The sequence below is a fragment of the Symphalangus syndactylus genome, chromosome 16, assembly GCF_028878055.3.
Source record: "Symphalangus syndactylus isolate Jambi chromosome 16, NHGRI_mSymSyn1-v2.1_pri, whole genome shotgun sequence".
NCBI classification, from domain to species: domain Eukaryota; kingdom Metazoa; phylum Chordata; class Mammalia; order Primates; family Hylobatidae; genus Symphalangus; species Symphalangus syndactylus.
This window is the reverse complement of record NC_072438.2, coordinates 100,902,790-100,915,476: the sequence shown is the minus strand read 5'-3', so window position 1 is coordinate 100,915,476 and position 12,687 is coordinate 100,902,790. Positions and strand designations below refer to the sequence as shown.

The 12,687-nt window shown below is 55.6% G+C and overlaps 1 protein-coding gene across 1 annotated transcript; it reads left to right on the top strand.

Moving 5' to 3' along the window:
• Positions 1 to 353: 353 nt before the first annotated feature.
• On the top strand, positions 354 to 4,042 carry LOC129464660 (uncharacterized). The gene is made up of 3 exons (XM_055246018.2): positions 354 to 494; positions 1,638 to 1,949; positions 3,774 to 4,042. Exons 1-3 carry the CDS (start codon positions 470 to 472, stop codon positions 4,040 to 4,042), a joined length of 606 nt encoding a protein of 201 aa, XP_055101993.1. The 5' UTR covers positions 354 to 469.
• The last annotated feature ends 8,645 nt before the right edge of the window (positions 4,043 to 12,687 follow it).

The window sequence follows — 12,687 nt, the reverse complement described above, 5'->3', positions numbered from 1 at the left end:
CTGGGGGAAGGGGCCTGGATGGGTGGGACATGGGCATCCCAGCCGTGGGCAGAAACCGGGAGGCCCCAGAGAGCAGACTGTCTCACCTGGGGACGAGAACCGCCTGAGGACCCCGCAGGGGTGCAGGTGCTAGGCAGGCAGAGCTCCTGGAATGTTCCACAGAGGCCGACCCCACTCTGCCCGGGTTCCCTTCGCAGATGCTCAGCAGGGTCACAGGTGCTTCTTGGAAAACCACAGGCCACTGAGAAGACACCTCCCCAGCTGATGGTTAATCACAAATCGTTGCTTAGAAACCATTTTACAAGATTCTAGAGGTGCTTGGAGAAGAAGCTCAGGGATAACCCAGGTGCTGCGGGGTCAGGTCAGGCTGTGGCCTTGGATGCTCCTTCTGTCCCATCCACAAACTCAACTTGGCACCTCCTGGGGCTGAGACTGGCACCCGACCCTCTCCTGCAGTGGAGGCCCCTGTATGTCCTGGGGTCAGGTGGACAGAGGTGAGGACCGCTCACGCTCTGGGGGTCAGGTGGACGGAGGTGAAGACCACTCCCCCTCACCGGGACCCACGGACGCTGTGCCCACATCCCAGGACCTTTCTTCTGGGCCATGGAGGCCAGGGGTGGCTGAGCTGCTAGTTTGAGGATCTGGGTTCATTTACTGACCAGGCCCTGGGTGCATGCTTGGGCCCCCAGCTGGAAGATGGGGCAGGTCCTGCCTGGGGAGACTCCTCTGGGAGAGGCCGTTGGGAGGGCCTTATCCTGGATGGGGCTGTGAGGTGAGCAGGGCCATTGGACTGGGCTGGGTTGTGGGAAGGAGACCAAGGGTCTGGTGCCCCTTGGCCTCCAGCCTGAGTGGTCTCTTTGTCCCCAGGACTCAGTTTCCTCATCTGTAGAATGAGGGCTGACCCAACCCGCCCTTTGTCACCAGGTACCTGGAGGGCCTGTGGAAGCAGCTCCTCCCCCAGCTCCCATGAGGGAGTATCGGCATATACACGTGATATGTGTGTACATCTGCACACGCATGAGGACGGAGTTGGCACACGTGTAATATGCATGTGCATCTGCACGTGTTGGGATAGAGTTGGCACATATGTGTAACATGTGTGTGCATCTGCACACATGTGTTGGGATGGAATTTGCACATGTGTGATGTGTGTGCATCTGCACACATGTCGGGATGGAATTGGCACATGAATGTGATGTGTGTGTGCATCTGCACATGTGTCAGGATGGAGTTGGCATATATGTGTAACATACATGTGCATCTGTACACATGTCAGGGTGGCATTGGCACATACATGTAATATGCATGTGCATCTGCACACATGTCATGATGGAATTTGCACATATGTGTGATATGTGTGTGCATCTGCACACATGTCAGAATGGAATTGGCACATACACGTGATATGTGTGTACATATGCACACATGCATCAGGATGGAAAATGCTGAATTGGCTGTTTCTCACCCCCATGGATGGTGAAATGAGGACGCTTCTCCTCTCCCTGTGTTTGTTCTGCATTTTCCAAATACGTTACAAAACTGTATTACTTTTATAATCACATAAGTTACAAAAACACACATTTACACTATTGTTATTTCTCTGACAATAACTAGGGGTGTTCCTTCCCTTTTCCCAGCTGTGCACCATAGAGCAGAAGGGTTCCATGGATGGGACCAGGGCTTCCAGGCAGGACTCTGGCCTCCAGGCCTCCAGGCCACAAGCTTCAAGCCGGCCGCTTCCAGGCCCAGGGCTTCTGGCTGGGCAGCCTCCCTGGATGTCGTCCACTCAGGGCCCCATCAGACACACTCTGTGGAAAGGAGGTCGCAGCTCCTTTCTGTGCTTCCGCTGCCACCCGCTGATCTCAGCTGTTATCTTGACACAGAGAAAAGTCAAACTGCAGCCTGTCCCAGCTTATCTCTGGGTTATTTCCGCAAAGATCTACGCTTGGGTAAGCACTGGCTCTCCTGATAACCCAGCAGTAAACACAGCCAGGAATGTGATGCCCATGGGGGAGGGACAGTGCCAGTGCAAGGCCAGCGTCCCCTGGCTGGCAGGTGCCCAGAGGGCCACACGCACAGGTGTCCCACCCAGGGACCAGAGCCTCTGGGGCACGGCCCCTCCTGGGAATGCAGTGGCCCCAGTGTGGAGCACCCATGAGTGCCATGGGTGCCAGGAATGGGACCGTGGGCACTGGCCTCCTCTGTCCCCTCTGTCCTCTCTCCTCTCCTCTTCCCTCCTTCTCTGTCTCTCTCTCGCAATCTCTGTCTCTCTGTCTCTGTTTCTCTATCTCCCTGTCTCTCTGCCTCTGTGTCTTGCTGTCTCTCTCCCCTGCCCCCTGGCCTCCTGCCCTGGTGGGTGGGCACTCTGCTTCCCCTTCCCTAGAAAGCAAAGGCAGAGGCAAGGGCAGGGGTGAAGGCGACCAGGATGAATGTCGGAGGTGGAGCTGACCCTGTGGCTTTAGCTCCAGGCCTGGGGGAGGTGGGAGGCCTCAGGGTCCCATGACTTAGGAAGCTGCTGCTCAATAACTTGGGCCTTACAAACTCGGCTCCTCCATGAAAACAAACCACCCCGTTCAGAACAAAGGTTACTGATCCGTGATCACGAGGCTCTCCATGGCTGCCCTCTTGGCTGCTGCCCGATGCCAGGTGCTGAGGGACGGGAGAGGCACCACCGATGAGCCATCGGCATCCCTGGCACCTTTCTCTGGCTGGGCATGGGGGGCATCTGTGCTTTCAGGATGTCTCTGCCCTGTCCTGGTGGCTGCCCCAGGACGTGGCACCCCCACCCCCTCCTGCTTTTCTCTCCTGGGCCCGGCCCAGCCTCACACTCATCTTGCTGCACCTGGAAGTTTCCAGAAGGGATGGAATCAGGGCCTTGGGCCTCCTCAGGGAGACCTGTACTTCGCTGTGATAGCTCCAGCCACACCTCAGGTTTGACCGCCATGCTCCAGCTGGCAGCTCCTCCAGGGCAGATGCAGGAGCCCTGTGGCCCCGCTGGGGTGACGTGGGCCTTGGGGATGAGCCTCCACTGATAATTCTCAGGCAGGGATGGGTGGGAGGGCTGTGGAGTCTAGGACGCAGCAGGTCCAGTCCTTGTTGGGGAGCTTGACTGTGTGCTGGGGACAGCAGCCCCGCCTTGGCTGGCTGTGAGCAGATGGTGGGGGCGGCACAGGAGGACCAAGCCCGGCTTCCTGCTGCTTCCATCTCCTGAAAAGGCTCAGAGGCTCTGAAAGGGTGGTGCCTCCGAGGCGGGCCCCCTCCCTGCCACCCTACCCAATGGGAGGTCATTCTTCCTCCCTGCAGGGGAGCGAGGACCTGAGCGATGATTCCCACATGTGTGTCTCCTGCGGGCTTGGTCCCTGTGAGATGCCCCGGGGCCCCGAAAAGCCAAGGCCAGGGCACGCTGGGACCCCTGCTGGCCTGGTGGCTTCCAAATGCTGCCCCTCAGTGAGGGCCCGGCCGAGCAGCCAGGTCATTACCAGTCTGCTGTGCCTAAGCAGTCCTCTGTCCACCCACCACGCTGGGCTGAAGGCACAGCCGGAGGCCTCTGTTGCTCAGCACTGAGAGGTCCTGGCTGGGAGCTGAGGCCTCTGCCAGTAGGCTGGGTGGGGGCTGGGGGTGGCACAGTGGCTGGGAGGAGGTGGCCGTCCCCCAGGAGAGAAAGAAGCCAGACAGCGTGTCCAAATGCAGTGCTGTGCCTGTGTGGGGCTGGGGCAGCTGCGGCCGGTCCTCGGTGTGCCTGGCCACGTGGGTACCTCTGACCACGCTTTCAGGCTCTCCTCCTCCAGCCTTGAGGGTGCTGTGCCTCCTTGTCCCCTTGAAGGAGCAGGTGCTTGGATGTTGGAATGGTTTTGGCTGGCAGACTGTGGGCAGGGGTGGCCCATACCGGGTCCCCAGCTCTCCCCCGCCAGCCTCAGCAGCTGTGGACTCTGCAGGTGCTCTGGAGGTGCAGCTGCCTGGAGGGTCCCTGGCCCATAGGACGTTGTCTTGGACAGTTGGGGGATGTTTGTTCCTGCAGCGTAGCCTCTCTCGTGCCGGCTAAAATGTTGTCTCTTCCAGATGATTTGAAAGATGAGGCATCTTATGTGGGAAACATCTCAAGCTGAAAGCCTGCCCCATTTCAATAAAATCTGAGAGGCAAAAACACGAAATTGATTAAGGATCAAATCCATTTTACAAAGGATTCCAGAAGCTCTTTGGTATATTTCAACTGTATGTTGTTAAGCTTATGAAATTAGTGAAGGTTTTAAATAAATAATATTACCTACTGTGAGTGAAAGTTCAGTGAGTAGAAGATCCCTAATTCCTGCTGGCGGGAGCGTAACTCAGCTTTTTATGGAGAATTTTGTGATATATGTGTCTACCCGGAAGATAAGGGCAGCCTGTGGCCTCATAATTCCCATCACAGCAATCCACCCCAAGGACACCGTTGGAAATGTGGATTAAGTCATATGGTCAAGGAACATAGATTATAAAACTCTAAGTCTATTTGTGGTGAACTGAAGCCAGTGTTGTAAAAATTATGCATGATGGACAGGTTGGGATTATTCCAGGATGGTAAAATTGGTTTAATATTTAACAATCAAACTGTGGGCCAGGCGCGGTGGCTTGTGCCTGTAATCCCAGCCCTTTGGGAGACCGAGGCGGGTGGATCACCTAAGTCAGGATTTCGAGACCAGCCTGGCCAACATGGTGAAACCCTGTCTCTAGTAACAATACAAAAATTAGCTGGGTGTGGTGGTGCGTGCCAATAATCCCAGCTACTCAGGAGGCGGAGGCAGGAGAATCGCTTGAACCAAGGAGGCGGAGGTTGCAGTAAGCCAAGATTACGCCACTGCACACCAGCCTGGGCAACAGAGGGAGACTCCATCTCAACAAACAAACAAACAAAAAACTGTGTAATCACCTCATGAAGATAATGAAGAATGAAGAAGAACCATGTTTGGTTACCTCAAAAATGTAGGAAATAATTTTATGAAGTTTATCACCATTCATGATAAAAAGCAGAACATCAAGGAGGTTGAGGGCAATGGGAATTTCTTTTTCGGGATGAGCACGTTCCAGGGTCGATCACAGTGACGGTCGCAGGATGACGTGAGTTCCCTGAGAGCCACTGGACCATGGGCTTGAAGCAAGTGGATTCTATGGTGTGAGAATCAATAAAGCTCATGAAAAAATTAAAAGAAACTCTTAGTAAACTGAGAACAGAAGGAGGAGCCTTGAATCTGAAATGAGCTTGTACAAAAGTCTCCACCATACTAGGTGCTGACGGCTTCCCACAGGCGGGGCAAGGCCAGGAGGCTGCCGTGGGGACCCCACCCAGCACTGTGCTGGACACAATGCAGCAAGACAAGAAAAACAGAAGAAGCACAGGTGACAGAGTGGGAGAGGAGAAACGAAGCAGCACCTGCAGTTGGCATAATTTTGTATTAAGATATCTTAAAAGGGCCGGGCGCAGTGGCTCACGCCTGTAATCCCTGCACTTTGGGAGGCTGAGGTGGGCAGATCACGAAGTCAGGAGATCGAGACCAGCCTGGTTAACATAGTGAAACCCCGTCTTTACTAAAAATTCAAAAAATTAGCTGGGTGTGGGAGCAGGTGCCTGTAATCCCAGCCACTCGGGAGACTGAGAGAGGACAATTGCTTGAACCCGGGAGGCGGAGGTTGCGCTGAGCTGAGATCGCACCACTGCACTCCAGCCTGGGCAACAACAGCGAAACTCCAACTCAAAAAAAAAAAAGATATCTTTTAAAATCAATGCGTAAAATATTAGAAAAAGATTTTGATATAAGGTCAATATACAAAAAGTAATTGCGCTGTTATTGTCAAACCTGGAGAGCAGATAGAGAGAGACTAAAAGAAACTATTTGTGGCCGGGTTGAGGCGGGCATATCATGAGGTCAGGAGTTCGAGACCAGCCTGGCTATCATAGTGAAACCCTGTCTTTACTAAAAATACAAAAAATTAGCTGGGTGTGGTGGTGGGTGCCTGTAGTCCCAGCTACTCGGGAGGCTGAGGTAGGAGAATCACTGGAACATGGGAGGCGGAGGTTGCAGTGAGCCACGATCACGCCACTGCACTCCAGCCCAGGTGACAGTGCGAGACTCTGTCTCAAAAAAAAAAAAAAAAAGAAAAGAAAAGAAACTATTTGCTTGGGAACAGGCGTTGTGAGGGGAGCAGGCGAACGCGGTCAGGGGGGCTCTAAAGCGAAAATGAAGAGGGTCGCACACGTTGTTGTGGAACAATTTTCCTTGGTGACAGCATCAACAATGAGGGTGGCGTCAGTCCAAGGTTGGACAGGCAGTGAGTGGGCCGATGTCCGCAAAGAAGCATTTTGTGCAAGGTTGTGGTTTTGCAGTCTTTTCTGTGGTTCTTGTTGTCAAGCATTCGGGCGGGAGACCCCTCCCTTCAGGGCCTTCCCAGGCTCTGGTTTCAGCGGGTTCAATCCATGGGATTCAAATCTGACAGCTCTCACATGACGTCCACCAGTCAGGCAGGTTAGGAGATGGACATTTAAAAACAACACCATTCACAACAGAGTCGAAAGATAAATAAGTGGGAATAAATCTAATGAAAGATCTTCACGACTTCTACACAAAACTATGAAATGTTACCAAAGAAAGCAAGCCTAAATTAATGGAGAGATAGACAGTGTTCATGGTTTGAAAACCTTAACACTGTAAAGATTTCCACTTAAACTGATTTACAGATCTACAGATTCAATTAAATTCATTTCCATTAAAATCCCAGCCGGCTTTTTTCTGTGGAAAGTTACAAGATTGTTATGAAATGTCTGTTGCTGAGAAAAATAAAGTGGAAGGACTTTACCACCAGACACCAAGGCTTATCGGAAGGCCACAGGGAATAGGATGGTGTATTATTGGTGCAAAGTAGACAAGAAGACCAATGAACAAAAGAGGAAGTGGAGAAGCCGATCTAACAGGCCTGGACATGGGTGGGAGGGGCGGCCTGCAGAGGCAGGAGGTGGAAGAGGAAGCTCCAGGGCCCGAAGGCGGGCAGAGGTGCTCATAAAGTGCGGTTGATTGGTCGGCTTACACTTGACAGTTTCTGTTCATCAAAAGATGTCATGGAAAGGGAGGAAAGGCTGAGGAGTGGGGGGAGGAAAGGCTGAGGAGTGGGGGGAGGAAAGGCTGAGGAGTGGGGGGAGGAAAGGCTGAGGAGTGGGGGGAGGAAAGGCTGAGGAGTGGGGGAGATGTCATAGGGGGAGGAAAGGCTGAGGAGTGGGGAGATGTCATGGGGGGAGGAAAGGCTGAGGAGTGGGGAGATGTCATGGGGGGAGGAAAGGCTGAGGAGTGGGGAGATGTCATTGGGGGAGGAAAGGCTGAGGAGTGGGGGGAGACGTCATGCGGGGAGGAAAGGCTGTGAGTAGGGGGAGATGTTTGAGGAACAGGACATTTTGGAATATGTCGAGAGTCCTGCAAATCCCCATGAAGAAATCAGCATCAGTAGCGCACGGCGTGTGGACAGGTGTTCCTTGGGGCAGCCGATGGCCCGTGAAAGCCATAGATGATGTCCAGCGTCCCTGGCCACCAGGAAAACCAGAGTTCAAAGCACCGAGATCCTGTCGCTACAAGGTGGAAAGGCTGGAAGTCAGGGGTGGGTGTGGGTGGAGGTGCAGGGCCAGGGTCCAGCTGGACTGTTCATGGAAGTCACCTGCCTGCCCCTTTCCGGCCGGACACACTCGCCCCAGAAGCCAGCACCTCCCCTCGTGGGCGCTTACCTCGGAGAACTCCGGGCGTGAATGTGCGAAAGGCAGGAACAGACGTCCACGGCGGCTTTCATCCTCATGGCGCAAACGGGACCCCTACCCCCAACAATGGAGCCGTGAAGGAGCTGCAGCCGTGGACCCGGAGCAGGCACAGCGAGCGAGGGTGCGAGGCCCGGACAGCTCTGCGCGGAACAGCGAGCCGCCTGCAGTGTCCAGCTCCAGACAGTGGCTCCTTTCTGGAGGTGGGATGGGGCCGAGGGAGCCGGGCTGCTGGGGTTCTGGAACATTGTGTTTCCTGCTCTGGGCAGGGGTTTGTTCTGCGGATGTGCTGCTTCCTGAAAGTTCATCCACCTGGAGAACGACGCAGGTGCAGCACGTCCATCCCAGCAAGGCTTCTTGGGGGAAAATGAAAGCCAAGGCTGCCGTGAATTTCCGTAATCAACGAGGGTGCAGCCGGTGCAGAGGGCTTTCGATGTCACACTCCAGATGGTATTTGAGAGAAAAATTAAACAAAAATTCAAACCTAACAATCTAAACATTTAATAAACAGAAACTCCTCACGAGATAATGTTTATTTTTAAATTTTTTTAACTTATTTTAAGTTCAGGGCCACATGTGCAGGGTGTGCAGGTTTGTTACAGAGGTTAACGTGTGTCATGGGGGTTTGCGTACAGATTATTTCATCACCCGGGTATTAAGCCTAGTACCCATTAATTATTTTTCCTGACCCTCTCCCTCCTCCTAACGCCCACCCTCCGACAGGCCCAGTGTCTGATATTCCCTTCTATCTGCCCAGGTGTTCTCAGCATTTAACTCCTACTTATAAGTGAGAACATGCAGTATTTGGTTTTCTGTTCCTGTGTTAGTTTGCTAAAGGTAATGGCCTCCAGCTCCATCCATGTTGCTGCAAACGACATGATCTCATCCCTTTTTATGGCTGCATAGTATTCCACGGTGCATATGTGCCACATTTTCCTTATCCAGTCTACCGACGATGGGCAGAAGCCCAGGGTAGTTCACCTGCCCTCAAGCTGCCCCAGATTTCAGAGGGGAGCTTCACTCCCTGACCCCCATCAGCAAGATGGTAGGGTTCTCCTGCAGCCCCTGGAGCTGGGAAGAGAGGGGCAGAGGTGGTGGGGACGAACCTGCCCCGGGGATGTCCCTGGGGCCCGCAGGCTGCAGGGCGTCAGATATTGATGAGGGCTCATAAGGCATCAGGCAGGTTCTGGGGGCTCAGGGCTCACCAGTAAACAGATGCAACAAAGATTCCTACCTGGTCCCTCTTATGTCCAAGTGGGGAAGAGAGAGCGTGAGCCCTTAGCCCAACAGCTAAACAAACTGGACAGCCTGTTGGAGGAGATCCTGCTATGCAAAGGAGAGGCAGGGAGAAGCGCAGTCCCACTGCGTGGCCCATGCTTGGCCTGTGCTGACCAAGCCGACTTCCTGGGGAGCAGCTCTCAGCCGGCAGCAGGTGCAGGCCAGGCCTGTGGGAGGGCCCTGCAGGGTCAGAGGCCATGCACAGGGCAGGTAGGACCCTGCTGGCCCTCAGGGATCATGACCTTTGCTCTAATGAACACTGAAGGTTTCTGAGCGAGAGGAACTTGGTGACCACCTGGGGAGTGCAGAAGCCCTAAGAGCTGCTTCCCTGGCCCCTGCCCCACCTTGGAGCCCAGAAGAGGACACCTCGTCTTTACCTGCCTCTGAGGAATGATGATCACAGATAGTCACCTCCCACCTCCTGGGCACGCAGTCGAGGGCCACTGAGACCACAGCAGCATCACAGAAGCTTCATGCTGGTGACCCGGCCTCGGGCTCTGCAGCAGGAAGTGAGGTCCATGGTCCTTGGCTTGCCTGGTCCCTCCTCCCAGCCGGCAATGGGCAGGGCCGGCCAGGGCTGTGTGGGCTTCGGGAAGCTCAGGCGGTGGTGGCGCTGAGCCCCTCCCAAGGGCTCCCCATTCCTCAGAGGCAGGGACAGATGAGACGCTCTCTTCTGCAGGAAGAAAGCTCCGGTTCAGGATCAGAACCAAAGTGGCCCCTCGAGGCCCTGTCGTGAGAGCTGCTGCAGGCATCAGGCACTGGTCTTCATCAGTCGTAGCTGTTTCTAGATATTTTCTCAGGGAACAAGCATGGAGTACTTACCTAGGTACAAGGCAGTTGAGTACTGTGGGGGTTGAGTGCTGTGGCAGTTAGGTACGTTGGGAGTTAGGCACTTTGGGAGTTGGGTACTGTGAAAGTTGAGTACTATGGGAGTTAGGTACATGGGAGTTAGGCATTGTGAGGGTTAGGTACTGTGGGAGTTGGGTACTGTGGGTGTTTGGTACTATTGTAGTTGGATACTGTAGGAGTTGGGTGCTGTGGGGGTTGGGTACTGTGGGAGTTGGGTACTGCAGGGGTTGGGTACTGTGGGAGTTGGGTATACTGCGGGGGTTGGGTACCGTGGGGGTTGGATACTGTGGGAGTTGGGTTCTGTGGGAGTTGTGCACTGCGGGAGTTCAGTGCTGTGAGAGTTGGGTACTACGCTTTGTTTTACTTATACGAATGCTGGGCCAGAGGGCACTAAGAACTGTGGGGCCAGTGGCCCAGCAAATGTGGTCCAAGTTGGTTTTGGTTGCTACCCAGCAACCTGGTTGCCTCTGCAGAAGTTTCTAGAGGCACTGGGGAGAGGAGGAAGCTGCAAGGCCACTGGGCCCAGGCACCCTTTAAGTTGGGCCCCCAGGCCCCTGGTGACACTCAGGTGTGTCCGGTGGGGCTTGCAAGGGGCAGGGACCCTCCGCACACATCTGGGCTCATGCCTCCAATCGTCTGTGGTGTGGACTCTCCCACAAAGCTCATTCAGAAGACCCGCCCTCATCCATCCCATGCTCATTCTCCCTTGCTGGTCCTTGGGGTCCAGGAGACACGTCCTCCCCATCTGAAGACTGTCCTGTACCTTCCACCATTCCTGAGTCCCCACTCCAGGCCTGGGCTAGCCACTGACTCTCTCTCTGTGTCTGTCTGTCTCTGTCTCTTTGTGTCACTCTGTCTCTGTTTCTTCCCCTCTCTCTGTCTCTGTCTCTCCCTGTCTCTCTTTCTATGTCTTTCTCTCTGTCTCTCTCTCTCCTTGTCTGTCTGTGTCTGTCTCTCCCTGTCTCTGTCTCTGCCTCTCTCTCTTTCTCTCTCTGTCTTTCTCTCTCTCTGTCTCTGTTCCTGTCTCTCTTTCTCTGTCTCTGTCTCTCTTTGTCTCTGTCTCTCCTTGTCTCTGTCTCTCCCTGTCTCTCTTTCTCTATCTCTGTCTTTCTCTCTCTGTCTTCCCAGGTTCCTACCCTCCCCTCCAATCTGCACTGTGCTCGGAAGCCAGGCGTCCTTAAATGCAAACGTGATCTCTTCCTTCTGGCCTCCCTTTCTGAGTTCCTGTGTCCTAGGGCAAAGGTCAGGGGCCTAAACTTGCTCATCTCTGAGTGACGCCCCCAGCACCTTCATCTCCATTACTCAGTGAATGTCAGTGAGCACGGCGCTGGGTGGAGGTGGGGGCGGGGGTGGCTCTGGGTCCTTATCACCCAGCGGTGCGGACTGAGATAAAGGAACCAGGAGGCTAGCCAGAAAGTCCCGTGCCTGCTGGGAAGGCCCCGGCTGTGGAGGGAGGTGGAGGGAGCCGTGTGGGCAGTGGGGGCAGGGGGCCAGTGAGGGTCCCCAGGGAGCTGAGCCCAGAAGCTGAAAGGAGGCGGCGAGAGGAAGGCCTGGGGAGGGGCAGGGTGTGGCACCGTCCCTGGCCCCAGGGAGGCCGGTCCGGGATTCCAGAGCTTGGGGTCTCCTGGATGAGAGAGACTTGACGGGAGGCCCAAGTGGGGGCCCAAACGGGCAGCGCCCGACAGAGGAGGGCCCCCCAACTCCCTGTGTGGAAAACCAGGAGAGAACCCTGCTCTGGCTTTGGAGACACAACCCCCGGGGTAGGATCCTGTCCCGAACTCCCTGCAAACATTCCTCCGGCCCCTCCTGGACCCCGAGGTCAGCCCTGTGGCTTCCCCACAAACATTCCTCCGGCCCCTCCTGGACCCGGAGGTCAGCCCTGTGGCTTCCCCACAAACATTCCTCCGGCCCCTCCTGGACCCGGAGGTCAGCCCTGTGGCTTCCCCACAAACATTCCTCCGGCCCCTCCTGGACCCCGAGGTCAGCCCTGTGGCTTCCCCACAAACATTCCTCCGGCCCCTCCTGGACCCGGAGGTCAGCCCTGTGGCTTCCCCACAAACATTCCTCCGGCCCCTCCTGGACCCCGTGGTCAGCCCTGTGGCTTCCCCACAAACATTCCTCCGGCCCCTCCTGGACCCCGTGATCAGCCCTGTGTCTTCCCCGCATGGCCTCTCTGCTGGGGAGCAGGGACTCCATCTCCCTCGCCGTCCCGTGCCTGGCACAGGACTGCCCCCCACAAAGTGCTCCACAGAAGGACAGAAACCCTGCAGTCACCGGGAAGGCGGGGATCTGGGGAGGCTGCAGGTTCCATGACGCGGGACCCCGGTGACCCCAGAGGGCCGTTGGGGACGAGGCTGCCCCAGAGGGTGGCTCTGGGTCCTGAATCTATGTCCGGGAGCTGGACTCTTCCTGCTCGATGTTCTCCAGCTCAGCCAGGGATGGGATCTGGGCGTCCAGGCTGGGGTTGGGCGGTGTGAGCTGTTGATTATGAAGTTCATTACGAACCCCAGAATGAAACTGTGGCCCAGGGGGCACAGCCACGGGAACCCCGCTCTCAGGTTGATTCAGGCCACATCCCAAGCAGACGTGGTTCCGTGGGGACTGGTGGGAAGCCGGACCCCCGAGCAGCCGTCTAGAGCCCAGAGCCCGGCTGGAGGGGCCCAGGGCCTCGATGTGCTTGGTGTGAGCAGACCAAGAGCTGCCCAGGGTCCCTGCTCCCGCTGAGCTCCCTCTCCCTGGACTGGGGTGAGGGCCGGGGATGCCTGTGCTCCAGGGAGCTGTGGAGAGGCCCA